Source organism: Panthera pardus, unplaced genomic scaffold (assembly GCF_024362965.1).
Source record: "Panthera pardus isolate Hobbes unplaced genomic scaffold, ASM2436296v1 HiC_scaffold_2, whole genome shotgun sequence".
Classification (NCBI taxonomy): domain Eukaryota; kingdom Metazoa; phylum Chordata; class Mammalia; order Carnivora; family Felidae; genus Panthera; species Panthera pardus.
Genome location: NW_026526765.1, coordinates 108,859,090 through 108,884,540, shown reverse-complemented (window position 1 = coordinate 108,884,540; position 25,451 = coordinate 108,859,090). Strand labels below are relative to the sequence as shown.

At 35.1% G+C, this 25,451-nt stretch overlaps 1 protein-coding gene across 1 annotated transcript in view; it reads left to right on the top strand.

The window, feature by feature from the left end:
• IPO11 (importin 11) overlaps positions 1–25,451 on the top strand; it is a 196,689-nt gene that overhangs the window by 45,597 nt on the left and 125,641 nt on the right. The window contains exons 6-15 of the mRNA XM_019414324.2: positions 5,622–5,754; positions 8,429–8,487; positions 12,401–12,449; positions 14,100–14,170; positions 16,776–16,968; positions 17,631–17,783; positions 19,119–19,162; positions 20,593–20,683; positions 23,519–23,566; positions 24,367–24,472. Coding sequence (XP_019269869.1) covers positions 5,622–5,754; positions 8,429–8,487; positions 12,401–12,449; positions 14,100–14,170; positions 16,776–16,968; positions 17,631–17,783; positions 19,119–19,162; positions 20,593–20,683; positions 23,519–23,566; positions 24,367–24,472 — 947 coding nt within the window. The remainder of the gene's footprint in view (positions 1–5,621; positions 5,755–8,428; positions 8,488–12,400; positions 12,450–14,099; positions 14,171–16,775; positions 16,969–17,630; positions 17,784–19,118; positions 19,163–20,592; positions 20,684–23,518; positions 23,567–24,366; positions 24,473–25,451) is intronic.

The following is a 25,451-nucleotide window of genomic DNA, read 5'->3' as shown; positions in this document are numbered from 1 at the left end:
CCCTTTTCCCACTGAGCCTTCTATAAGCATACATCAGTTGGTGTTTTCTGGAGCAGGTAGAAGCTTGAGTGTGTAGGATAGCTGACAGTGTTTCTTCCCAAGTTCTTTTGGTCTCTTTCTTAATTATCTGTCTTTGTCCTTTTACTGTTGGGCTGAGAGGGTAGTGCCATTGCTGCCTCTTCATTTCAGCCATCTCTGTGTAGAGACCTTTTTTTTTGTAGGCTAGTTAAAAAGAATCTTGAATAGAGCTTTGATAGATGCCTAATGCCCTTAACCACGTGCTTAGCTCCAGACCTGGAACATAAGACAAAGGAGAATATTGATTAAAAGTTTTCCCCATATACTACTGGTTTTTTCTTGATTTGTGCCTTCAATGCTGTATGGCTTCATTCAGCAATACGCGCTGTGTGCCAAAGCTACTTAGGTGCTTTTCATATTTTATGACGATTTAAAGGGGCACTTTCATACTATTAACTTTTCAGGGCTAGAAAGAAGGAAGAATTAATAAATAAAGATCTGTGTCCTTAATATCTAAAAACCTTATGGCATTATTTTTTTAGAAATGGGGATGCAAATTCCAAACGTTGTTGAAAGTTTCTTAAGGCAGAATGGTAGAACTTTGGATATTCTGAGTTACGCAACTTTCTTACACATGTTTAAAAAAGGAAAAGAGGATGATTTTATGGAGCAACATAGAATTTTATTAGGATGACTTTGATTCTACCATGATGAAATACTTCCTTTTGTTTACTTTTCTGACATTGAGAACCTTTGGTTCAGTATTCACAGTTGTTCTGTGGTATATTTTGTTTTTTGTGTTGGGTGTGAGTGGGGAGGATTTTATGTTTGGTATGTATATTGTAATTTACATTGTGCATATGCAGGTGGTAGCATTCTGTAAAGGGATATTCTCCTGGTAATAAGAAGTAGTGCCTGAAAAAATTATAACAGTAAAATAGTTATGCCATTTTGCTATTGTTCTTATAAAACACCTTTAAAAATAAATCTGACGTGTTTTTGCTAGCTAAGATGCAAGGAGAAGTTACTCAAAGAGGGCTAAAAGTTAACAGTAGAAGGAAGGAGGGGAAGGAACAAAAGCAGGGAAGAAATGTGTTCTGTTTTGCCAAACCAGCAGTTCTAGCCAAGGAGACTCCCAACTGGGTGTTGGATCTGAGAGCTCCTTGCTTTGTGTATCTCCCCTGATAGCCCCTTACATGAGTCAGTTTGAGCTGGGTTGGAGCTGAGGACCTGCACAGAAGCCCTTCGGAGTTGTCCTGAAGTTACATTTAGTTCATTATAATACTAAGGTCTCCTATGGGCAGAGTTTTCTCCCATTTTTTGAACATGGGATATATGCACTAGCAAGCATGTCGACATGCTGTGCATGTGTACTTGAACCAAGGTGCGTATGGGAGCTCCCTGCCACTGCCCTTGATACACTGAATAAAGGCTTCCTGCACTAACCCCACAGGGACCGAGTTCTTTGAGAGCCATCTCCCTGTCTTCTTACTTGTAACAAGTGATATAGAATTCATTACTTTCAACACTTCCTTGGGTTGTGTTCCATTTGATGCACTCCCAAGCAGTGGACCTCTCGAATAGGGTCACAGTTTGAAAATATGCTGATGGTTTAGGCTGACAGGTTATCATATATATATGATATATGTTTGTTTATTTTGAGAGAGAGGGACAGCGCACGCGTTTGAGCCAGGAAGGGGCAGAGAGAGAGGGAGAGAGGATCTCAAGTCAGCTCCTTGCTGTTATCACAGAACCTGATGCAGGGCTTGATCCCATGAACTGAGATCATGACCTGAACCCAAATCAAGAGTTGGACACTTAAATGACTGAGCTACCCAGGTGCCTTTCGTTATATATTTTTTTCTTGAGCTGGTGTCAGATTCCATTTGGTCAACTTTTTTGCTCAAGCTTAAGCTTATTTTTAAGGAACTAGGGAATGGTTCATTTACTATTTTCTTTCTGGAGTCTGGCATGTACTGTTTGAGGAGGGCATTGAGAATTAGAAGGCCCCATGACTCTTAGGATTAATGAATGGAACTTGCTCCAAATTTTATATGTATATAAAAAATATATAAGAAGAATGTTCAGTTTGTATTAGGTATTCCATGTAAATAATGGAACAAAAGTACATGTTTTTCTGTTGAGTGGTGTAGAAAGGGTGAGATTTGTAGAAGAACCTTAGGTGAGATTCTGATTCACACAATTTATTGTATCCATATTAAGAGCATTATTGATCTTAGTGAATTTGGGGATTTTTTTCCTTTTTGTTATGACAATAACATTCTACCATTATTGAATTGTTATATAACTTTTGGAAAATAGGATATACTCTATTGACTCTGCCTATATGGGTATTAAGAGATATTAGAACATAGCTATTAAAAAGGTAATAAGCTCTGAGCACCTTCTTTGGTTTCATTCCTTCCTCTTCCTCTTAATTATTTATGCTCTTTGCTCTTGTGCAAGTTTACTTCATCTTTTTGTACCTCAGTTTTCTTATTGTAAAATGGGGATAATACCTACTTTGTAGGAGTTGATGGTTAAATAAGGTGATGAAGGTAAACCAAGAGCATTGCCTAGTGCAGAGTAGGGTTCAGTAAATGTCTGAATGTTGAAATGTCTGAATGTCTAAGTTATAATGTTAGCTTTGTTATTTTTATCATATAGTTAACATGATCTGCATAAATACTTGTTTTTTATGAAACAGAAAAGAGTTCAAGTGACTTCACATAACAGTGATAGAAAATTTTTTTTGTATAGACAGTCCTGCACATTAAACATTTTTTTTGTTTTAATCCCTATTTTGGGGAGGGAAAGAGGCAGTCTGAGCAGGGGAGGAACAGATAGGGAGACACAGCATCTGGAGCCAGCCAGCTGTGTCTCCCTCTCTCTGTGCCCCTTCCCCACTCATGCTTTGTCTCTCTCTCTCAAAAATAAATAAATGTTAAACAAACAAGAAAAATAGAGATGTGAAGGAGACTAGAAAATAATTTGTAAGCAAGAGGTTGGTTTAGAATGCTACTGTTTTCGTATTTGGAATTTGGGAAAGGCACCCGTTAGATTTTATTTACTAAAGAGAGTATAAAACGGATGTAAAAATTATAGACAAGGCTATAGACTTCAGTTAACCTGGTTGAAATATTTGCTACCTTAAGAAATTTACCTTAAAGCTTTACTTTCAGATCTATGTACAATTCCTACCCTTTTCCTATCTCTAAATCTCTTTGTTTTCTTTCACTTTATTCTGGCAGATAAATACTTTGATGATTTATATGTTTGGAAAAGTATATGATGCTCTAACTTACAATTACACAGCAAGTGTAATAAAAATCAAAAAGATGTATTTTCTGATTCTTAGGCATATATTTTAGCCTCATGTTTTCAGAAAGGATTCGATTTACTAAGAAAAATACTGAAGTTCATTATAGTTAGAAAATCTGACAAATTTTTGATTTTGGTTTTCAGCTTATATCCCTTCTGATTATTTACTTCTCTGTCATAGCAGTGTTTCATGAGATGATGTCAGTTTTAGATCCTTAATTTTTTTTTTTAATTTTTAACGTTTATTTATTTTTGAGACAGAGAGAGACCGAGCATGAACGGGGGAGGGGCAGAGAGAGAGGGAGACACAGAATCTGAAACAGGCTCCAGGCTCTGAGCGGTCAGCACAGAGCCTGATGCGGGGCTCGAACTCACGGACCGTGAGATCATGACCTGAGCCGAAGTCGGACGCTCAACTGACTGAGCCACCCAGGCACCCCAGATCCTTAATTTTTTATGATACTGCTGCTTGTGCTGTAATATGGTGAGGTAATTATCACTACTGTATTTTGGCGATCAAGAAATATTGGGATTAAATATTTTGATTACTTGAGAATATGTTGAAGTTACTTAATAAGTAGTCGTTGTCGTACCTGTTGTCGAGCATGTACACAAGGCAAGGGTGGGCCAACTGCTAGCCCTGACTGATCAGTTGGTGAAGATAGGACCTCTTTTAGATTCAGTCAGTTTGTTACTTAGAGAAAAGGAGTCAGAGATTGGTACCACCAACTCCCTGTGGCTTTTGATACACACCAAAAAGAATGACCAAAGCAATATGGGCGAATGACTCAGGTGCAAATTGTGGGATGCACCATTGCTGAGGAGCCAGTTCTAGACCATAACTGGTTTCATTTTCTACAGCTGTGTTTGAGAGAAATGGGTTAGAAAACTCTACATCTTACCAGAACCTAGGAGGTGAGAAGCTGTTTTATGACAGCTTAACTGAGGAGATAGGGAGGTGAGCAGGAGATGCTCTTGTAGCAGTTCCTTATAAGCCTTCCATTTCTTGTTTTTCAGGAGGATTGTAATATGTTGTGCTGATAATCCTCTTTGGGGTTCAAGCCTTTGTGTGGCCTTTGTTGGTACATGCAAAATCACTAGGGAGATTTGACAGAGCTCTTTGCCTATACCTGTAAGCACACGCAAGTCATTAAAATGACTGAATTAAGGGGCACCTGGGTGGCTCACTTGGTTAAGTGTCCAACTCTCAACAGCTCAGATCGTGATCTCAGGGTTGTGGATCAAGCCCCATGTTGTGCTCTGTGCTTAGGGTGGAGCCTGCTTGGGATTCTGTCTCTCCTCTTTCTGCCCCTCCCCTGCTTGCATGCCCACATGCTCGCTCGCTCTCCAAAAATAAATAAATAAAACAAAAAAATTACTGAATTAAAATAACAGAAACGGAATTTGTTTTTTTCATGGAAGTATTATTTTGTTTGCAGGATTACATTCCTGACTGGTTTCTGATGCCTAATCTTATCACAAATCCAGTATTGAGTGGAAATGATAGACTTGTCTGGATTGAGAAAAACTTTTCCGAAGTGTGCTAATGATAACTAGTCATAAGTACTTTCATCTCATTTTTGTTTAAAGTAAATGTCCATGTAGACTCAGTTGGATTACTCTTAGACCTTCTGGAAAAAAAATAATACAGGATGCCATTAGAAATGGTTCTGCCTCAACTTGGGAGGCAGAGGCCAACTGCATCCCAGTGTGAGTCAGATGTTTTAAATACCAGTACAAAATCAGAAAGCAGCATGATAAGCATTGTGGCTTGTATGTTCCTGGCTTTTAAATGCCCCCAAACCACATGGGTAGAACTGGCAGGACACCGAAATCTTTTCTGTTTCTTAGTATATTGTTTTATCTGCTGTTCTCACTGATAGTCTGTCAGTGTTATAAAGTTTTTTTTAAATTATTTAACTAATCTGGATACCCATTGTGGGGCTTGAACTCATGGCCCTGAGATCAGAGTCGCATGCTCTTCCAACCGAGCCAGCCAGAAAAAAAGAAAATGTCAGGCTGCAATGCAGGCATGAGACTAGTGGTTTGAGAAGAACGAGTCTGTTAAGGTGTGTGTATGTGTGTTCATACCAGCAGCCAGCAAATGGTCCTTGCTGCTGTGTGTTTGGCTTAATACAGTTTGAAATGTGATAAGTGACTTAACTGTTTCACATCTTACTGAAAATGTGTGTTCAGGGTTAAAACTGAAATGTATTACTATATAGAGCTAATTGGTTACTGAAATCAATATTTTTTGTGAATTTGTTGATATTTCTTTGCAGTTAGCTTCTGGAATTTATAATTTTGCCTGCTCTCTGTGGAATCACCATACAGACACATTCCTTCAACAAGTTTCTTCTGGGAATGAAGCTGCAGTTCTAAGTTCATTAGAACGAACTCTGCTGTCATTGAAAGGTACTGTTCAATTTGACATGTTCATTTCGGAAATGACCTATCTCAGAAGAGTCACCAAATAGTTCCTCTGGTGGATTTTCTGCTCTCATTTGCCCTGGGAGAATGAGGGGTTAATCTCTCCCTCACAGACAAGGTGTTACTTGTGGTTGGTTTTTCTTTTGTGAGAATAGCTTTCTCTCTAATTTGTAAAAGTGTGGGATAGTTTTCTATTATATTCACATTACTGAGGTCTCATGGCTCTGGACACATACCTTTCAAATAATTGTACTTCTTTTTGCTTCTGCTTTAAACTTCTCTGTCTGGGTAGAAACCTTGCTTCTGCTTTAAACTTCTCTTTCTGGGTAGAAACCCGTTCTGCCCTTATCATTGTCATGTTAACTTTACTAAACTTCAAGCATTAGTTGAATGCTATGTCCCAGCTCTGCCCTGAGAACTCAGCTTCTGTCTTTCTTGTTTGATCTCAGGCCCACCTGGGTTTTCAACGGTGCTTGACCGTGTGTCATCAGTTATCCTGTTATCCTCGGTTATCCTGTGCTTTGCTTGTAGGTATTCTCTTAGCATAAATCTTCATTTTACTTGCCCTGAACTATTTATCTTGATGAAGGTATTCTGAGATTCTTTTCCTTGGTAAAACACTGTTTTGGCTCTTTATCTGTCTTCCAGTCTCTCCTCTTCTGCTTACGCTCTTTTAGTTTGAGCTCTTCTTTCAGTTTGATCTCAGGCTGCCTTTAGTTCTCTTACTGTGGCTCATTTCGAATCCTTTTGCTTTACTTGTAAACCCTTTTATCCTACTCCCTTAGTACCTTAGGATGCTGTTGTACACTCTTGGTACTGTTCTCCTGCATCACGTATGTTAACTAGACAGTGGATGTACAGACTTCAGGTTGTCGGCACATTCTGGTGAACTTTGTAGACAAAAGTGGGACTATTTTAAGGGACTATTGACAAATACAGTTCATTGTACTGGTGGTTCATTACACAAGTGAGTGGAGATGGTTTTGTGACCATTCTGGAGAAGAAATTAAAAGGGTCTAGAGAGAAACATTTATCCAGAAAGAACTAGAGAAACTGGTATAAGGTCATAAATACAAAACTTGTGTCAGTTTTGTGTTTGATGATTAAGGAATTTTCATGAGTGCTTTCAGTTGATTTTCTTGCCTTAGTGATTTCAAAGTGTACTTCCTGACAAAAGGGATGCAGCCCTACTCTCCATTAGCCTGCTTTTTAGCTTTTCATTACTTCCCTATCTCAGGGTCTTAGATATACACCTCACCCTTTTTAAGGTATCCTAACCTGTTACAATCCCATAGTATTTTCCTTTAAAATATTTGTTCTGCCTAGCTGTAAATTTCTGTGCCTTGAGCAATGCTTAAGACTACAGTTTTTGTTATATATAATCTGAATTTATACCTGTGTGCATTTAGTATCTTTTAGACATGCATATATTCATTATTTCATTCAATAAATAAATTAGGTGTTTGACACTGGGTAGACAGGCATAATAAAATGGTCATACAAATACATGTAAAGTCACTCGCGACAGTGGTCTTAGAATGTCATGATAACTGGCAACATGGTCAGAAAGGACTTCCTTGAGAAAGAATCATCCTAGGGTAAATAGAAGTTAACGACGTGATGACTGGAGAAGAGAGGACCTTCTCAGGTGATGTGGACCAAGTTCTTTTGTGGGAACGAGTGAATGCAGAATAAGGGACTCATTATGAATTCTATTTTCTCCTTTTGTGATGATGTAACTTTTGAGTTGTATATAATTGGATGTGTGAAACTGATGATTCTATAGAGAGTTGAATTCTAAACCTATTTTTAATATACTGCCTTTAGGCTGCACCTCATGAACACTAACTCTGAGTTGTAAAGATCACGGTGGTGTCTGTGTTTTCCTAAAATGATGTGGCTTAGAATTTTGTAGTCTCATGCTGCCATCATTTTGTGTTACTGATTTGTGCTGAGTGTTTTACTCTTGAATCCTTTAATAACGCTGTGAAGTAGCACTTGTTAACCAGTTTACAGACGAGCAATGTGAGATCTAGAAAAGTTGTTCAAAAGAATGTAGTGGTAGACCTTGGAGCTAGCTTTTTAAATCTAGATCTGACTTCCATTTGTTTATCCTGCTCGTCTCCTTGTGTACACCAGTTACACATAAAATGTGATGCTTATACTTGAGCACTGTAGTCTATTCCGGATTTAGAAATAGTTGAGTTTTTATATCCCTTTTAGGTGATACGGTATTTTCATTAATGTAGCCTAAAACTAAATGAAGCATTTTGGTCACTGTTGAGACCTATTTTCAAGGTTGCGGAATAGAGATGACCATCTCAGTTTCAACCTCTAGGGGTTATTTCAGGTGAGAAATACTTATAATTAGAGAAGTTAAATGTTGCAATATAGTTTTAGAAACTTAAGTAGTTAAGATAAGTGAGAAGAACTCAGCTTTTGAGTTAAAAAAAACTTGGCTGTCATTCCAGCTTGCCTACCTGGAAATGAACCAGTGACCAGGGATTACTTTTCTTTATCTATTATATGAAAGGATTAAGTTAGATTAACCCCCAGTCTTAATGAGGCTTTGTGATTCTGAGTCTTTATTATGATTATGATTTTAATAGGATAAAATGTGAGAAAATCAGATGCAGTAAAGCTCAATTTTACTTTTCAGTGCTGCGTAAATTAACTGTTAATGGATTTGTGGAACCTCATAAGAATATGGAGGTGATGGTAAGTGAAAGAAGTTGCTGATTGTGGCTTTGGGAAAGTGCTTGGTATTTTCCTCAGTGTTTTAAAGCTTGTTCTTTTTACTTGGCATTGATTTGTAAGTTTTTATAAAGTGACCGTTTACCATTTGTATATGTTACACTATACCTTTTTTGACTTGTGGCCTTTTTTCAGTATATCAAAGCAGCTCCTTTGTGAAGAGAAGGAAATAGGCCTAGGACAGTTCTCAAGGGCCATGATGATACATTGAGAGTGTTCATTTCAATTTGAATTTGGGTGAACCTCTTGAATTTGAATGCTATTAACAAATTTCCAGTTCCATTGTGGATATTTATATCCTTGATATTTCTCTTCATCTGATGTTATATATTTAAAATGAGTTTTTTTCTTCAATCATAACATACATCCATGCTCTTTGCAGTCAACTGAAAAATATATCCAAGAAGGGAAAGCCCTCTTGATAAGCCCAACATTTGTGATTATATTCATGGTTGGTATAGCATCATCTGCTTTTTCTGTATACAAAAATATATAGCTGTATATGTTTATCCCAAAACAAAATGATACTATATTATATATTTACCCAGATCTATGTTAGTTTTCTCAGGAAAGTTCATGTTCGCTAAAATGTTGCTTTCTGTGGATTGCTTTGGGGGTACTGAACAGGAAGTTTGAAAAAAGTACATCGAATTGGTCTTTGGGTCTGACCTACTCTATTTGACTCGAGTTACTTGTTTGTTTGTTTTAAATCTTTAGTATGTTTTGTATATCAGATTTAGATTGCAGTAATGATTTTACCGTTAAAAGAATTTAAAAGCTGGTAATTTGAATCATTCAGTGTGCTATTTTGTTCTGTAAAAGGGTTTACATGCTTTTTTTAAAGTTAAAAAGTAAGGAAATAATCATTTGAAAACTTGCTATCAGAGATCTTGGTAAAATTTGTAAGTATACGTTAAGACATTTTATGCTTTTCTCTCTTCCTCAGTATTCTGTAAAAGGTACCCATATGCTGTTTCTTCACTTGCTTTTTCCTACACTTAGTATGATAGTTTTCTTATGTCAGTAATATTATATGTTATGTTTTTAATGATTCTTTGGTAAATCCATGCATTTACTGTCAGCGAGCAAATTTTTTCTTTAAATTATAACATTAATATAGGATTCCTGTAAATTACTTGCCCACTTATCTGTTGGTGGATATGTAGGTTGTTTCCAGTTTTTAATTGTTGGTAAATGATGCTGGAATGAACACTTGGATGGATATGCGTATGTGTACATATATATTTCACTCACTGTTCATCCCAGAGCTTGGAACAGTCTCTGCCAGTAATAAAACTCAATAGTTATTTTTAAAATGAGTGAATATATTATATAGTAGAAACATTAGGTCACATGGCTCAGTAATTATTTTTGTATGTAATATTCTGAGTGTCATAAAATTATGTTAACCAAAATATTGATGATTTCATCAGGGTTCTTTTTGTTTTTTAGTAAAAATGAATTGTTGATTTGAATCACATTACCATAAATTGGAATAGTGGTTTTCATTGAAAACTATCAGTGTTTTGTGAGCCTTTTGGCTTTCTCTTAGGAGTCTTTCTTCTGTCTGCTGAAACTGTATCAACTTTCACTCTGTTATAAATGTTGTCTTGTAGCAGTTAAGGTTATACTGAGTAGTTGGAAACAAGATAGAATTTTAACAAGTTAAGGATGGTTTTTCAAATAACATAAACATCTTAAAAATAAGATGGAACATAAACATCTTAAAAATCAGATGGAACTTAAAAGATGCTTTAGAAGCACTGTATGATAGTGGTGAGATTTTGATTTCTGGAGGCAGATAAACTTGGATTTGAATTTTGACTTGGCCTTTTCCTGGTTAGCATGGCCTCCAGCTATTTTCTTATCTTACCTGGTACTCCCTTTCTTCTTTTGTAATATGGAAATGAAATATACTACCTACCTTACTGAATGTTGTGGGGAGTAATAGAGGTAATGATTTTTGTAACTAGTTTCAGCTAATTAAAGCACTCTGTAAATTACCATTTAATGATTAACTTGAGTTCTTATTCTGTTATTATATAAACAGAATAAATCATAAACTTATTTGTACTACAAATTAGTCAGCTCTCTCTGATTTTGTAAATTCCTCTTTCTCTTCTTCAGCTTACTAAAATTGATGGCTTTTATAGTTTACTACTTTCTTCGGAGTACCCCTATTGATAAACTAATTTTATTTAAAAGTAATAGAATAAAATTCCTTCTATGTTGTCATTACTTTAAGGGACCATTGGACTACTGTATAAATTTAAAATGTGTATGGAATCTCGATGATCTTATTCTTCCTATAATGAAACCTTTTGCTCTTTTATCATCTTAGGATTTATTATTATTTTTTACCTAATATTTTTCAATTATTCTCAATTGTGGTTAAAAAGATTGAAATACTGTGCAAGTGGAAGAATGATGAAATTGCCAGAGGATGAAGCGGTAGTGAAATTGTCATCCTGTAGTTTTCTTACTGTGTTGTGCATTGCATTCCATCTTTCAAGAAGGAATAAAAGAAGACTGGAAGCACTGTCTTTTTATTGTACCTTCAGCTTTTGTGTAACACACTGAGAATTCAAAATTCATTTCCTGTCCACGTGGCAGAGAAGAAAATTGACAAGAGAAAGAGGTTTCATAATTTTTACATGAGTCAGAAGATGGATGCTTTCAGACAGACTGAGAGCAGCATTCTAGACCCTAAGTGTGACGGTGAAATTCTCCAAGTGAAATCTCTTTCTCAGTCTTCAGATGATGATATCCTAGTTAAATGGTCTCAAACTGAAGAATGAATGAATGAAGAATGTATCTCTAAGAACAAAGAGGAAATAACATTCTATTCTAGTCATTTGTAATTAAGGCCTTTATCATGTGGTTATTTTGTGACAAAAAGGTGGACCATCCTGTTTGTTGAAAGAACATGTGACATCTTGTATGATGTTTATACACCAAAATCTATGGAGCCAGAAAGTCTGAGATTTTTAAATTCTTAAAAATTAAAAAAAAAAAAAACCTGTTTATTCATTTTTGAGAGAGTTGGGCAGGAGAGGGGGGCATAGGGAGAGGGAGACATAGAATCTGAAGCAGGCTCCAGGCTGTCAGCACAGAACCCTACGTGGGGCTCCCAACTCATAGTCTGAGAGATCATGACCTGAGCTGAAGTCAGTTGCTTAATCGACTGAACCACCTGGGCGCCCCTTAAAAATTTTAATGAAGTTGTTTCTTACTATCCCTTTATATCTGTAAAATTTTTATAATATTTCTTAAATACCTATTAACAAATAAGGGTTGTTTAGATTTTTACCAGATGACAAATGGTGATACTTGTCTTATATCTGAAAGCTAATATATTTAATTATTATATAATTATATTTAATTTATAATTTATATATTAAGTATAATATTTAATACTTGAACTTCAGAACCTCTCCTTTCAGTAATTGGTACCATTTATCCACATACTGCGTACTTACTGTTCCTGAATACTGCTTCTGGTTTCTGGGGTAGAGCAATAAACACAGACAAGTTCCAGTTCTCAGAGAGTGAACATTGTAGTGGGAGGAGGCACATATTACACAAACAGTATGTCGAGATTATATGAGCTGTGAAGATGGAAAAACAGGAGAATAGAGATTACTTAGAAATAAAATAATAAATAATGTTTTATTGTAAAGTGATTTAGGTAACTGAAATGAGACTTTGGGAGATGAAATGTTCTATTTTCTTTGAAAGGTTTGTTTATAGTAATAGAATGTTTTTTACTTTATATAATTTTAACTTATTAAAATGATATAAATCTTAATAGTCTTGTAAAAAGTATAAGGGAGATGTTTACGATGATAAATTGAGACATTAAAAAAATCTTTCCTAGGGTTTTTTACATGGAATATTTGACCGTCTGAAACAATTTCTGGAATGCAGTAAGTACTTCTTTGACAGTAGATTTTACTTGTAGAATCTTTATTCATGGATTGCTTCTGCTCTGCGCTAAGAAATCTGGAGAGAGGCTAAAATCTTGTGTCTTGATGGTTAATTCTCTGAAGTTAAATTGGAGCTCATCTTTGTCTTGATACATCTGTCTTGTCCTGAGTATTGAGGAAACTTTTTAAAATTCTGTTTTGTGTCCATTCTTTGTAGGTGCTTTTACTGCTATTGCTCTTTTCCATGCAAACATGTACAACAGTCATATATTTAACAAATACTTATTAAATGTAGCTCCTCTGCCACATGCTGTTTAGACTTTGTATAGATTCTTTTTTTTTTTTTTTTTAATTTTTTCTTAATGTTCATTTATTTTTGAGAGGGAGTGAGTGAGTGTGAGCTGGGGAGGGGCAGAGAGAGCAGGACAGAGGATCTGAAGTGGGCTCCGTGCTAACAGCATTGAGTTCAATATGGGGCTCAGACTCACAAACTGCCTCATAATGACCTGAACTGAAGTTAGACGCTAAACTGAGTGAGTCACCCAGTTTTGTTTCTTTCAGTACATTTTACATATATGTATTATATAAATTACTACCTTAAGGGGTACTTTAATTTTGCAGATCTCTGGTTCAGAATTTTCATTGGCTTCTCTTTAGGACCCTCTCTAATTCACTACCCCACACAAGAGAATTTAACATCTATATTTGTGTTGTGTTATACTGTGGTCTTATTGTTAACCTTTTCTCCTCCTTGTGGTTGTGAACACCTTTGTTGAGGATAAACACACCTACAGACACAAAATACACACCCATGTGCTTGCATGCCCACATACACATGTGTACATCCTGTATATATGTATGTATTTGAAGATTTAATACTCTGAGAAGATACTTTAGTGTACTCACTTTTAGGGAGTTGTTGATTATTTGATGTCAGTAATTCTCAGTAAAAGCATTGTTGAGTCTATTTCTAGACACTGTTCTGGGTATTGTGCATGCGAAGATGATTAAGACAACTTACGTAAAGTAATTCATTTTAATAAAAGTCATTTTCTTTGGTTACCTTGTGGAGATGCAGAGGGAAGAGTAGGAGTCTTCCCAGGAGAGACTAACGTAAATGATGAGATGAATAGAAAGAATTTGTTTATAGAGCAGTTAATGGGCTAGTGGACAGTGTTCTGAATGTACAAAATTAATTATGCTAGGCAAATTTTCCAAAGAAAATTGTCAGAAGATCTAGGAAAAATAATGAGTATTTTAATCTTTCAGTACTTCGTTTTTACTTTGCTTGAAAAATATTTCAACTATAACTAATTTAAATTTTGAGAATATGATAAGCTATTCACAGATTAAAATTGCTACTATCCTTTTCCTTTAACACGGACTTAGTTTGTATTTTAGGATTAATTTTGTGAACATGGCACTACAAATTACTGTGTGTGAAAACTATAAACATTGGTAATGCTTTTTAAGAACTTTAGTTTTATGATTAATTTTTTAGAGTTGGGAAAGCACAGTACAGGATTTATAATGCAAAATAGGTGAAAACATGCCTGACCGTATTTTTCCAGCAAGTTTTGCCATTGTTTTGATTGTGAATTTATGGAGTATTATAAACTTGTACTAGTATTTGGATTGTATTTTTAACAGGTAGAAGTATAGGTACAGATAATGTATGTAGAGACAGACTGGAAAAGACCATCATTCTTTTTACTAAAGTGGTAAGTTTTCTTTTTACCTTAAGTATGTTTTCTTACATAAAATATACATAACTCAGATTTGATAAGGAAAATGACATAAGCATGCATTCTCACTTTAGTGTAAAGTACCTTATTTTCTGACTACAGCAAAGCTAAAAAAATGGTATCTTGAAGTATTTATTATTTTTTTTTTTAATTTTTTTTTTAACGTTTATTTATTTTTGAGACAGAGAGAGAGCATGAACAGGGGAGGGGCAGAGAGAGAGAGGGAGACACAGAATCTGAAACAGGCTCCAGGCTCTGAGCCGTCAGCACAGAGCCCGATGCGGGGCTGGAACTCACGGACCGTGAGATCATGACCTGAGCCGAAGTCAGATGCTTAACCGACCAAGCCACCCAGGCGCCCCTAAGTATTTAGAATGAATGTAATAATTAAGTTTTATATGCTATATCAGTATAAGTCACTTTGATGAAAAAAAATAATAAAACCACAAACCTAATAAATAGTAGAGAGGTTGAGTCTTCTGAAGCTTATTATTCTCAAGCCTACTGGATGAAAGCAGAGATAAAGAAGATAACAGTGTAGCTAATCAGGAAATAGATCATATATAGCAGGCAGTATATTATCAGGAAGTTATTATATTCATAAAGACATTGTCATCATTAATATCAAACACCTTTTGAATAGAATTATATGAGTACACTGTGCTAGGCAATGTGTCTAAATTTCTGATAAAACTAAATTTTATAGAAACTGATGTTTCTGAAATTTTGGGCTGAGGATGGTTGGGAGAAGTATATATAGTTGGGTTGTAGCAATCAGGAAGACCTGGTTTGAGAACTGCATTGAACTAAAACAGGTTGTTGAAGACAGCAGTATGTAAATTTGTAGCCTGTTGTCTGTTCCCTGGGAGGGGAGAAAAAAAGTAGAAATGAGCTGTTCTTATTGCTGTGGTTAAGTAGCAGTTACCTTTGGTTTCAGTTCTCCTTGTTTCCAAGTTATGTTCTAACTAGCCTCAACAGCAAAAGTCCACCTAATCTTCCAAGATCCAGTATAAAATTGACTCAGGTATTTTAAGTTAAAAAAATACAAAGCAAAGTAAAATGACATCATGTGATTAGTGGGGCTGTGTGGTGTTGATGAATAATTTTATTTATAAAGTTTTCATATTTATAATCTCTGACTTGATTAAAACTTTAAAAATTGGAACTTTCAAACATACCTCCAAGTAGAATTGAGTGACTTTGAGTCCCCATGAAGTCATCACTTAGCTTCAGGAATTATGAACTGTTTTATCTCTCTCCCCTCCTTGCTGGTTTCTTAAAAGCAGATCTCAGATACCATATTAGTATTATCTGTAAATTCTTGAATATTTGTCTTTAAGTGATAAGGGGTTTAAAAAAAGAATCTAACACAATGTAAGAAGTAGGAGTGACTTTTTGTTATCATCTAAATATTTAGTCATTATTTTGGTTTTTCTCAAAATTTTTATAGTTCTTTTGTTTGAATCAGGATTTGATAGTGTCCAAGTTCTCTTTCCATTTTTTTTTTTCGTTGCTATTTGTTGAGGTAATAGGTAATTTCCTTGTAGGATTTTCATGTTTTGAATTTGGCTTCTTGCATCCTAATATGTTACTTACCATGTTCCTTTGTCTCTCTACCCCTCCTCCTCCAATATTTCTTGTAAATTTGTAGAGGCTTGATCATATTGAGCTTTATTTCATGGAGGAGGGCGAGGACAGCAAGAATACTCCACGGGTGGTGCTGTGTATATCTTGTATTGCATCACATCAGGAGGTACAATGTTGAGTTGTTTAAAATGATGAGGGAGCTCTTTAAAGTTCCCCAGCAGCTTTTCCCCTATTATTTTAGAAGCTGTTCATGATCATGGCCTAGATCTGTTTTTTGGTAAGGGATTACAGAATGATGACATTCTATTGTATTTGCATTTATTAGCAGAAATTCTGTGGAGAAGAGATCTGACTCATCAACTTATTTGATAAGTTGAATCGAAATACAATTCATGCAGGAAAGGCAGGATAATTTTTTAATTTCTTGCTCTTACTACTTTTTTTTTTAATTTTTATTTTTTAACATTTATTTATTTTTGAGACAGAGAGCATGAACAGGGGAGGGTCAGAGAAAGAGGGAGACACAGAATCTGAAACAGACTCCAGGCTCTGACCTGTCAGCACAGAGCCCGACGCGGGGCTCAAACCCACGGACCGTGAGATCATGACCTGAGCCGAAGTCGGACGTTTAACTGACTGAGCCACCCAGGCGTCCCTCTTAATACTTTTTAAAGTCTTATCTTTTATATACTTAGAATTTTTGTTTCATATTTACCCATTCTTAATTAACTATGAAGTGGGTCTGTTTTGGACCCTCTAGTAGAAGTAATAGAAATACCTGTCATGAGATGTAATTTGACATAATCCACATTATATGATATACCCAAAGAAATCAATTACATGTGTATTACGTGCAAAACTGCATGTATGTGGACTTGTGACCAAGGTTCAAAACTTTACAGATGTATATTAGCAAGTTATAAGATGTACTTATGGATAATTATATTCCTATATGAATTTGGGGTAAATACACTTTAATTTTTTTTCTTTATAGCTTTTGGACTTCTTGGATCAGCATCCGTTTTCATTTACTCCTCTAATTCAGAGATCACTGGAATTTTCTGTAAGCTATGTATTTACAGAAGTTGGTGAAGGCGTTACATTTGAGCGATTCATTGTTCAATGCATGAATCTTATTAAGATGATTGTAAAAAATTATGCTTATAAGCCATCCAAAAATTTTGAAGGTAATGCCTTACTGGTAGTTTTTTTTTTTTTTTTTTAATGATTATTATTTCTTTATTTTATATGTGAAATAATTGGTATTTTTATGCTTTTTTTTGAAATCTTATTTAAGTCTGAAAAACAAAATGTTGCTGGCACATGAAATAGAGATGAGTGTTAGAGACTTTAATATGTGAGTGCCAGCTTTAAAGGCCATATAATGCACTTAGTAACTATCTTTTGTAGCACAAAGAGCAGTTGAAGCCTGCCGGTTTAGGATTAATTACTCCAGTAACCATTGCAGTTAATGTTGTACTTATTTGCACAATTAAAATTTTTCTCTGACTTGATATGAAGTGAGTTTACTTCTAGACACGGAATTCATTTGTGTGTGTATATACAAGATGAATGAGAAATTATCTTAGAGATGTATGTATATAAGTCACTGCACTGTGGTGTGTTAATACAGCATGGTAATGTACAGGCTGTAGTGAGAGGATGGCTACAAGATGATGTGTGTGGGGGGCAAATAAGAATTGTCTTTGAAATTTGCCCTTGATAAAAATGAAAATCCGTACACCACTTGCTCTTTTCCCCCAAGGGTATATTTTTAATTCATTTAGTTACATAATCCAATTTTGGTAAAATGTTTGTATGATTAACTTGGAAATTTTATGTTTTCTAGACAGCAGTCCTGAAACTTTAGAAGCACATAAGATCAAGATGGCATTCTTTACATATCCCACTTTGACAGAGATATGTAGAAGATTAGTCTCTCATTATTTTCTGTTAACTGAGGAAGAACTGACAATGTGGGAAGAAGACCCAGAAGGCTTTAGTAAGAATCAGTTTTTCGGTTTTCCCATGGCTTTTCTCCCCCTTTCCTAAATACATATCGTCTCTTTGAGTGATATATATAACACTGTATTTTTAATATAAAACTTTTGTTCTGAGAATCATGGCTTTTAAAAATTAATATATCCTCTCTTTATTATCCATTGGAACAAAAGCAGAAAATGATTTTTTCAAATATGTGGAGTTTTCTCCAGAAATAGACCTTTTAAAATTGTTAGATGTTCCTATGAACATATCATATAGTTTAAATCAAAAACACCTCCTGTCTCAATTATCAGGTGTGTGATTCATCCCATCTTATACTTTATTTGTAGAAATTTTTATTTCAAAAAATAAATTTGGAAAATTTCTGAATTGCTGAATGGATCACCTATTTAAATTTTAATTTAAAATGAGTCTTTTGATGATTAAAATATTTTTCCAGGAGATCTTTTTTATCTCTTTGAATTTTAGTAATAGAATAAATATATCTGAGTCATTCCTACAGAAAATCAAGAAATTGTCTGCTTAATAAATAAAGTACCTGGTGTGTGTCTGTAAAGTGCCTATGTGCAAATTACTTCGGCCATGGTCAAACATAGGCTAAATTTTAACCTTTTTTCATCCCTTTGGGTGACTTTATGTAGTTCTGTTCGTGTTCCCTAATAATTTAAGAATGCCTTAAACATTTTGGAAGACCTCTCCCTCTTTTTGTTATGTAAAAATAAATTTATTTCATTTAGAAAATACAGCATTACAGTGTATCCTTTTGTGTTTTTGCTTTTTCTCTTAGCTAAAATATTCTGTTTCATATTGCTTTCTTTGGGTAGTATATATAGTAATGTAATATGAATCACTGAATTCCTCTATCTGTAAAAGTCCCCTAAAGTATTTTATTTTTTGAAAATTTTTCTTTAAATATTGGGAATTTTTGGAAAATGTGACTATTTTAATTTACAAAACATTGAAAAAAATTATTGAGATGAAATAATACCAGGATTATAGCTGTATTTGAATGCTTATACTATGTACAATCAGATGATATCAGATACTTTGAAAGTGACAAACATTTTGAGCTTTCCTGCATACAGAATTTTTAATGAAAGTGCAAATGCTATGTCAGCACTTGATAGGACACTGATATTCACAGATATGATCTGTAGTGTATAATAAATATGTGTAAGGTGTTGTGTTCCCAAGGATTTGCTTTCGGTAAAATGTTTAAAACCACTCATGGGAATAGACTGGTTATTTAAAATCTTGATATTCCAAACCTTGATTTTGGAAACATCATTATTGCATTTCTGGAGAGCATCATTGGTCATATTTTTAATTACAGCAGTGGAAGAAACAGGGGGAGATTCTTGGAAATACAGTTTGAGGGTAAGTATTGATGGAAAGAAAAATTGACAGGAAAATATTGTCAATTTCCTGCTTAAAATATTGTGCAAAAATATGCTTAATATTTCTGTAACTCTTAGTAGAGAATGATATTCTATTGATGATTCCAAGCATTAAACTAGACAAATTGAGAGGAAAGTACTTAATTAAATTATGAATTTTAACCTGAATTTTTTTGTTGTTAAGTTGGGGGTTGGAAACAGAATTTTTCTTTATTTTACAGTCATACTGATTGGAAAATAATTGTCACTGCAGAAATAAATGTTTTTGAAAATGAAAACTGTCTTTTTGGCTGGAATGATTTTTTCCCTCTCCTAAGTATTTCAGTAATTCTAAAGCTTTTTTTGATACATTGTTTCTTATACCACCTGGTGTGATTCTCAGAGACCAGCCTACAGTTTTTAATTTTAGAACGCTTTCTAAGCATGCATTATTGGTATGGCCAACATTTGAGAAAATTTTATCAAATGTAGTCTTTGAACTATTTTTTTAATGAAAACTTGTGTTTATATAATTTACATGATTTTTTAATTTTTCTAAAAATGTAAATGTTTTTAGTTATATAAGGTTACATGGAAAACCAGAGAGATTATTAGAAAAATTATTAGTGCTTTAAAATTAAAAAAAAAATTAACCACTTTAATTTTTTTAAACTTTGTATCCCAAACTTCATTTATTCGTCATCAACTCATGGCTAGTCTTGTTTCATATAAGTAAACCCCCAACCCCAGTTGGATTATTTTAAAGCAAGTATTTGAGGTGACATATCATTTCATCTGTACATGCTTCAGTATGTATAGAAGATTTCTTCTAAAACATAAAGCATAGTACCTTCAAAATGTGTAATTCTTTTATATCATGAAACATGTAGTGATTCAGTACTTTTAAGAACCAAAAAGAATCATTCTTTTTATATACTTAACATTGACTTCTGTTACTGTTTGTGTCTGTTAAAAGGAATGCTATTCTGTGTAGTGAATTGAACTCATGAGTTGTGGTTATGTCATTGCTAACAAAATTTATAATTTTTAATGTATTAATTCCTGGGTAGTCCGTTACAGCACTGAATCTGCAAGTGAATGTGGCTTCAGATTGCTTTTTTAATTTAAGGAGTTGTTAATTAAAAATGTTTTTTTTCTCTTTGTAGTTTTACTTTTTGAATACGTAATGCTAAATGATTCAAATAGCGAAATAAACTTTTTCTATGTTAGGAATCAAATTAAATTTTGAGTCCCCCCCACCCCCCCGCAGTATATTTATAAAAATTGTAATCTTTATGTAAAGATACCAGAAATTGGAAACATTTTTGGAGTTTTAGGATTTTAAGAATGGGTATTCTTTTCTTTATTGTAGAATTAATCAGTACAATATACCATTGTTGTCACTGGAAATTTGGTTTTTTTCCTCTCTAGCCTTGCACTGAAGTACTATTTATAGATATATTCCATGAATATAATCAGACTCTTACTCCTGTACTTCTAGAAATGATGCAAACACTTCAAGGTGAGGCATATTTTATGATACTTTATCTATTAATGCATGTTGACTTAAAATAGTTTGAATGCCTGCTATGTGCAATGCACTATTTCCTACACCATATAATAGAAATCTGAGAAAGACCCGAATGTGTTCTTTTGTTTTTTCTTTTCTTTTCTTTTCTTTTTTTTTTAAAGTTTATTCATTTTGAGAGAGAGAGAGAGAATAGGGGAGAGGCAGAGAGGGAGAGGGAGAATCTGTGGGGCTCTAATCCACAAACCATGAGATCATGGCCTGAGCCGAAGTCACGAGTCAGACACTTCACCAACTGAGCCATCCATGTTTCCCGCAATGTGTTCTTTTCTGTTGGATGGCTTTCAGGACGGAGAACAAGAATGGGCAACTGACGAAGGCAACCTTGAGATAGGCATTGAACGTGATAGTTGGATTTTGTTCTCATAAACACACTAGCCTCAGAAGCGGAATAGTGCTTTACATGGTCAAGTATATTGGATGGGGAAATAGTCTACCTGGAGCGTGCTGTGGAAAGCAGTGGGGAAAAAAGATGAGAGTAACAAATGTTAGACTCAGAATGGTGGTAGTGGGAATGGAAAGAAGGTAATGGATTTAAGAGAGAATGATGATGGGAAAATTTTGTTATTTGATCTTTGTTTGCAGCTACACAAGTAATTACTTAATTATTAACTGCGATTTATCATTTTTGACTTCTCTGCTATATAGTAAATTCCAGGACGAGGGCACTGATCATATCTGTCTTGTTCACACATAATTCCCAGTGCCTAGTACACTCAGTAACTGTTTGTTGATTGACTTTTGGCACCTAATTGACTACTGAGCAAGGGAAAGTGGTCAGACATGATCCTGAACTTTAGAATCTTAATGACAGGGAGACAGTTGTTAGTAGTGGTTAGAGATAGAGTTTTCCTTTTGGAGTGTGTGTATAAGGAGGCTTGGGAGAAGAAAAGCAAGTTTAAAGACTGAACACTGAGATTTTCACCTTTAGGCATAGGAAGAGGTGAAGGTCCTACAAAAAAGCCAGGTAAAAAACTAATGCAAAGATGTAAGAAACAGTATGGGGGTGAATCCTGGATAGAAGAGCATGTTACTAGAAATGGCCAGTGATAGAAGAGGCAGAAGGCAGTAAAATCCCCTGAGACAAAAGATTATTTGAATTGTTGGGGCAGGAATCACATTGTAAGGGATGAAGGATTGAGTAGGTGATTATACAAGGAAATAACAGCAAGAGAAGCTGCCATAGGGAAGGAGATGCCTGATCTTGTTTGTAGTTGTGCGAGAGTAGCTCACTTTTCAGGCTTTTGTTCTCTCAGAAACCTAATAGATAGTTTTTTTCCCTTGGTTTATAATTTAAGCAAGAACACTCTCAGTCAGGTTTTGAATTTGAGTGTTATTGTATTTTCATATGGATTGATTTCTAAGGTATAGTTATGAACTAAATTCTTAAATTTGATGGTATTTAGACTGCTTAAGTTACTTTTTTTTGTTGAGTTGAGAATGTCATTTCCATTTTCACCCATGCATTTATTATTATTTGTTTAAACCACTGTAGTAAAGTGGATAAGTTATTTAGGTTACCCTCTGATAAGTTGTTGGATGCTCGTAAGGTTTTCAGTGATTACTAAGTTTAGTTTTCTTCCTAGTTGTGGAGCAGTTTGCTTATTTAGGGCTGTATTTATTCCAGCGTATTAGCCTGGTGAGCTTAAGAATTCATACTTAACAGCAGAAGAGTGCTTTGATAAACTTGTTCAAAATCTTTGTATCCTAGAGCAATAGACTTACTAAGTAAACTGCTTTTCATGGCTTAACCATCACACACTCCTTTCTGGACAATAGTGTGAGACTGCCAACTTTTTAAAAATTTTTTTAATGCTTATTTTTTTATTTTGAGAGAGAGAGTGGGGGAGGGGCAGGGAGAGCGAGGGGAAGAGAGAGAATTCCAAGTGGGCACCATGCTGTCAGTGCAGAGCTCAATGTGGGGCTTCAACTCACAAACCATGAGATCATGACCTGAGCTGAAATTGAGTTGGATGCTTAACCTTAAGACTGAGCCACCCAGGTGCCCCAGAGACTGCCACCTTTTTATTCTGAAGGTTCCACTTTATATGATGGCTCTCCTGTTTCTGTTTGCACTTTTCGTTGTGTTGTCATCCTTTAATACACTGTAATGATCTGACTTATTTCGAGCTGCTTGGGTGAATAGCCTGTGCTTGTTTTTTTTTTTTTTTTTAATGTTTATTTTTTTGAGAGACACATAGAGTATGGGTGGGGGAGGGACAGAGAGAGAGGGAGACACAGAATCTGAAGCAGGCTCCAGGTTCTGTCTGAGCTGTGAACAGAGCCCGATAGGGGGCTCAAATCCACAAACTGCGAGATCATGACCTAAGCTGAAGTCAGATTCTTAACCACTGAGCCACCCAGGTACCCTTGTGCTTGTTCTTTTTAAAAATTTTTCTTTTGTGGGATTCATCTTTTTATTCTTTCTTTTAAGAGGTTTTTTTTTTTGTTTTTTTTTTTTAATCAGGGTGTAATAAGGTATTACGTGTTAGTTAGCAATTTGTGGCATGTACTTTGCTAGAATGTTGCTGACATAACATTTTTCAAATATGTTATAATGATTTTTAAAATTGTAATAAGGTTTTACATCTTGTACCTGTGTTCTCCATGATGATTAAAAACTTAGGCTTTCCATTTACATGTCCATGTATATTTAATATCATGAAATTGTTTGTACTTAACTGAAATGGGAAACTAGCAAATTGAGTTGAAATCAAATATCTTTTAAAAATTAGTTTGATTTACCCTTGTTAAAACTTATTTTCACAGGGCCCACTAATGTGGAAGATATGAATGCACTATTAATCAAAGATGCTGGTATGTTAAACTAAAGTGATGTTAAAACATTTCTTGAGTAATAAATGTTTGGTATGTCTAGTTTGTGGCAGGTGTTACTCTGGGAGGTTGGGATACAGGGGTACCTACAATTTAGGAACTGTGTGGTGGGGGAGATAAGCAGACAGTTGATTATAACATAGTACCAGTTGATTAATTCTAAAATAGGTAGCAGTTAAGTAGTACATTGGAAGACCAAAAGGAGTTTTGGTATGCCTAGGGAAAGGCTCCTAAAGAAGTGTAATGCGAGAACACCAGGATCAGTGGGAGTTAGCAAGGGGAGGGGGCCTGTGTGAGAAGAGAGTTCCAGGCAGAAGGAGCAGTATGTACAAAAACTTGAAGAGAAAGGGAGCAAATGCAGTTAAGTTTTGAACTGGGAGTATTTTGGTTTAAACAGAACGGAACATAAAGCCTAACGGTTTGTGCTGAGAGATGAGGATGGAGAGAGGTAGGTATGTAGGGACCAGATCATAAAATACTGTGACCCTTTGGAAGCAGATGTTGCTTTTTAATTTTTATAATTTGATTTGAATAGTTTTAATTGAATGCAATTTTCTGTTTGAAAGCACTAAGGGCTGTTTAGGAAAAAGTGTCTAAAGAAACTTTAATCTTTCTGAAATTGCTATTTAAGTGATTTGTCTGATTAACATTGTAAATTTTCCCTTATTAGTATATTACATGTTTTAAAGTAGTTCCTAAGGATTAGTTTCTTACATAGGATACTTAACATTTGGCCCAGCATCTGAAATTAAATTTTTTTTTTTCTCAAATCTTCTTTGTAGTGTATAATGCTGTTGGATTAGCAGCTTATGAGCTGTTTGACAGTGTTGATTTTGATCAGTGGTTTAAAAACCAACTTCTTCCAGAATTACAAGTCATTCACAATAGGCAAGTATAAAATTTGGTGTTTATGATATACTTATTTTACTTTTTAATTTTCTGATGAAGACAAGACATTAAAATTGCATAAAATTTTTAAAAAGTTATGACTTAGCTGGTAGTATCAAGTGTAAAAAAAGACGTGCTGTTTACAGCTAAGAAAAATAAAGACAGTTATGTTATTTTACTTCACATGTGAATTGTAACAAGTATGAAATGTTTGTTGTTAGATAAGATACTTTGCAGGAGGAAATTTTATGCAAAGGTAAGGGAAGATGGAGGTCGCTGAAATGTAGGAAGAAAATGTGTACAAAAGAAAGCCAGTGGGATACTTAGCCTGAGCTGAGCCTGGTGTGACTAGTAGTCTAGCACAAGGGGTAGCCCTGAAAAGTGACTGACTGTCTTGGGACCACACAGCATGCTGCAGGTCTGGAAGGGGGTGGATAGGACGAAGGGACACCATGGCGGAAAGAATTTGGACACACATTAGGGCTGTGTTGTGTTGCCTCATTGAGTAGGACAGACCTGACACTTAGTAGGACTTTTCCCAGTTCTTAGGTTTCATATACATTTAAGTACTTGACTACTTGATTTTAGGTACCGAGTGACCAAAATGTAAGGGAAAAGGACTCTCATAGTTTCAGTAATTTTTTTCTTCTGATTTATTTCTGTAGATGCGGTGCCTATCAGAATGTGTCGCATGTAGTCTTAGATCAGATAGCGTTTTTTAACTACAATAATGAATGAATAGAAGACATCCACGTATGGCTCATTTTATAAATCTTGAGAGCCATAGAACTGTAGAGTTGGAGATGCTTTAAAAGTAATTTTGACCATGGGTGGCTGGGTGGCTCAGTCGGTTAAGGCTTCCATGTTGATTTTGGCTCAGCTCATGATCTCACAGTTCATGAGATCGAGCCAAGCCCCAAGTCAGGCTCTGTACTGGCAGCGTGGAGCCTGCTTGGGATTCTGTCTATCCTCTCTCTCG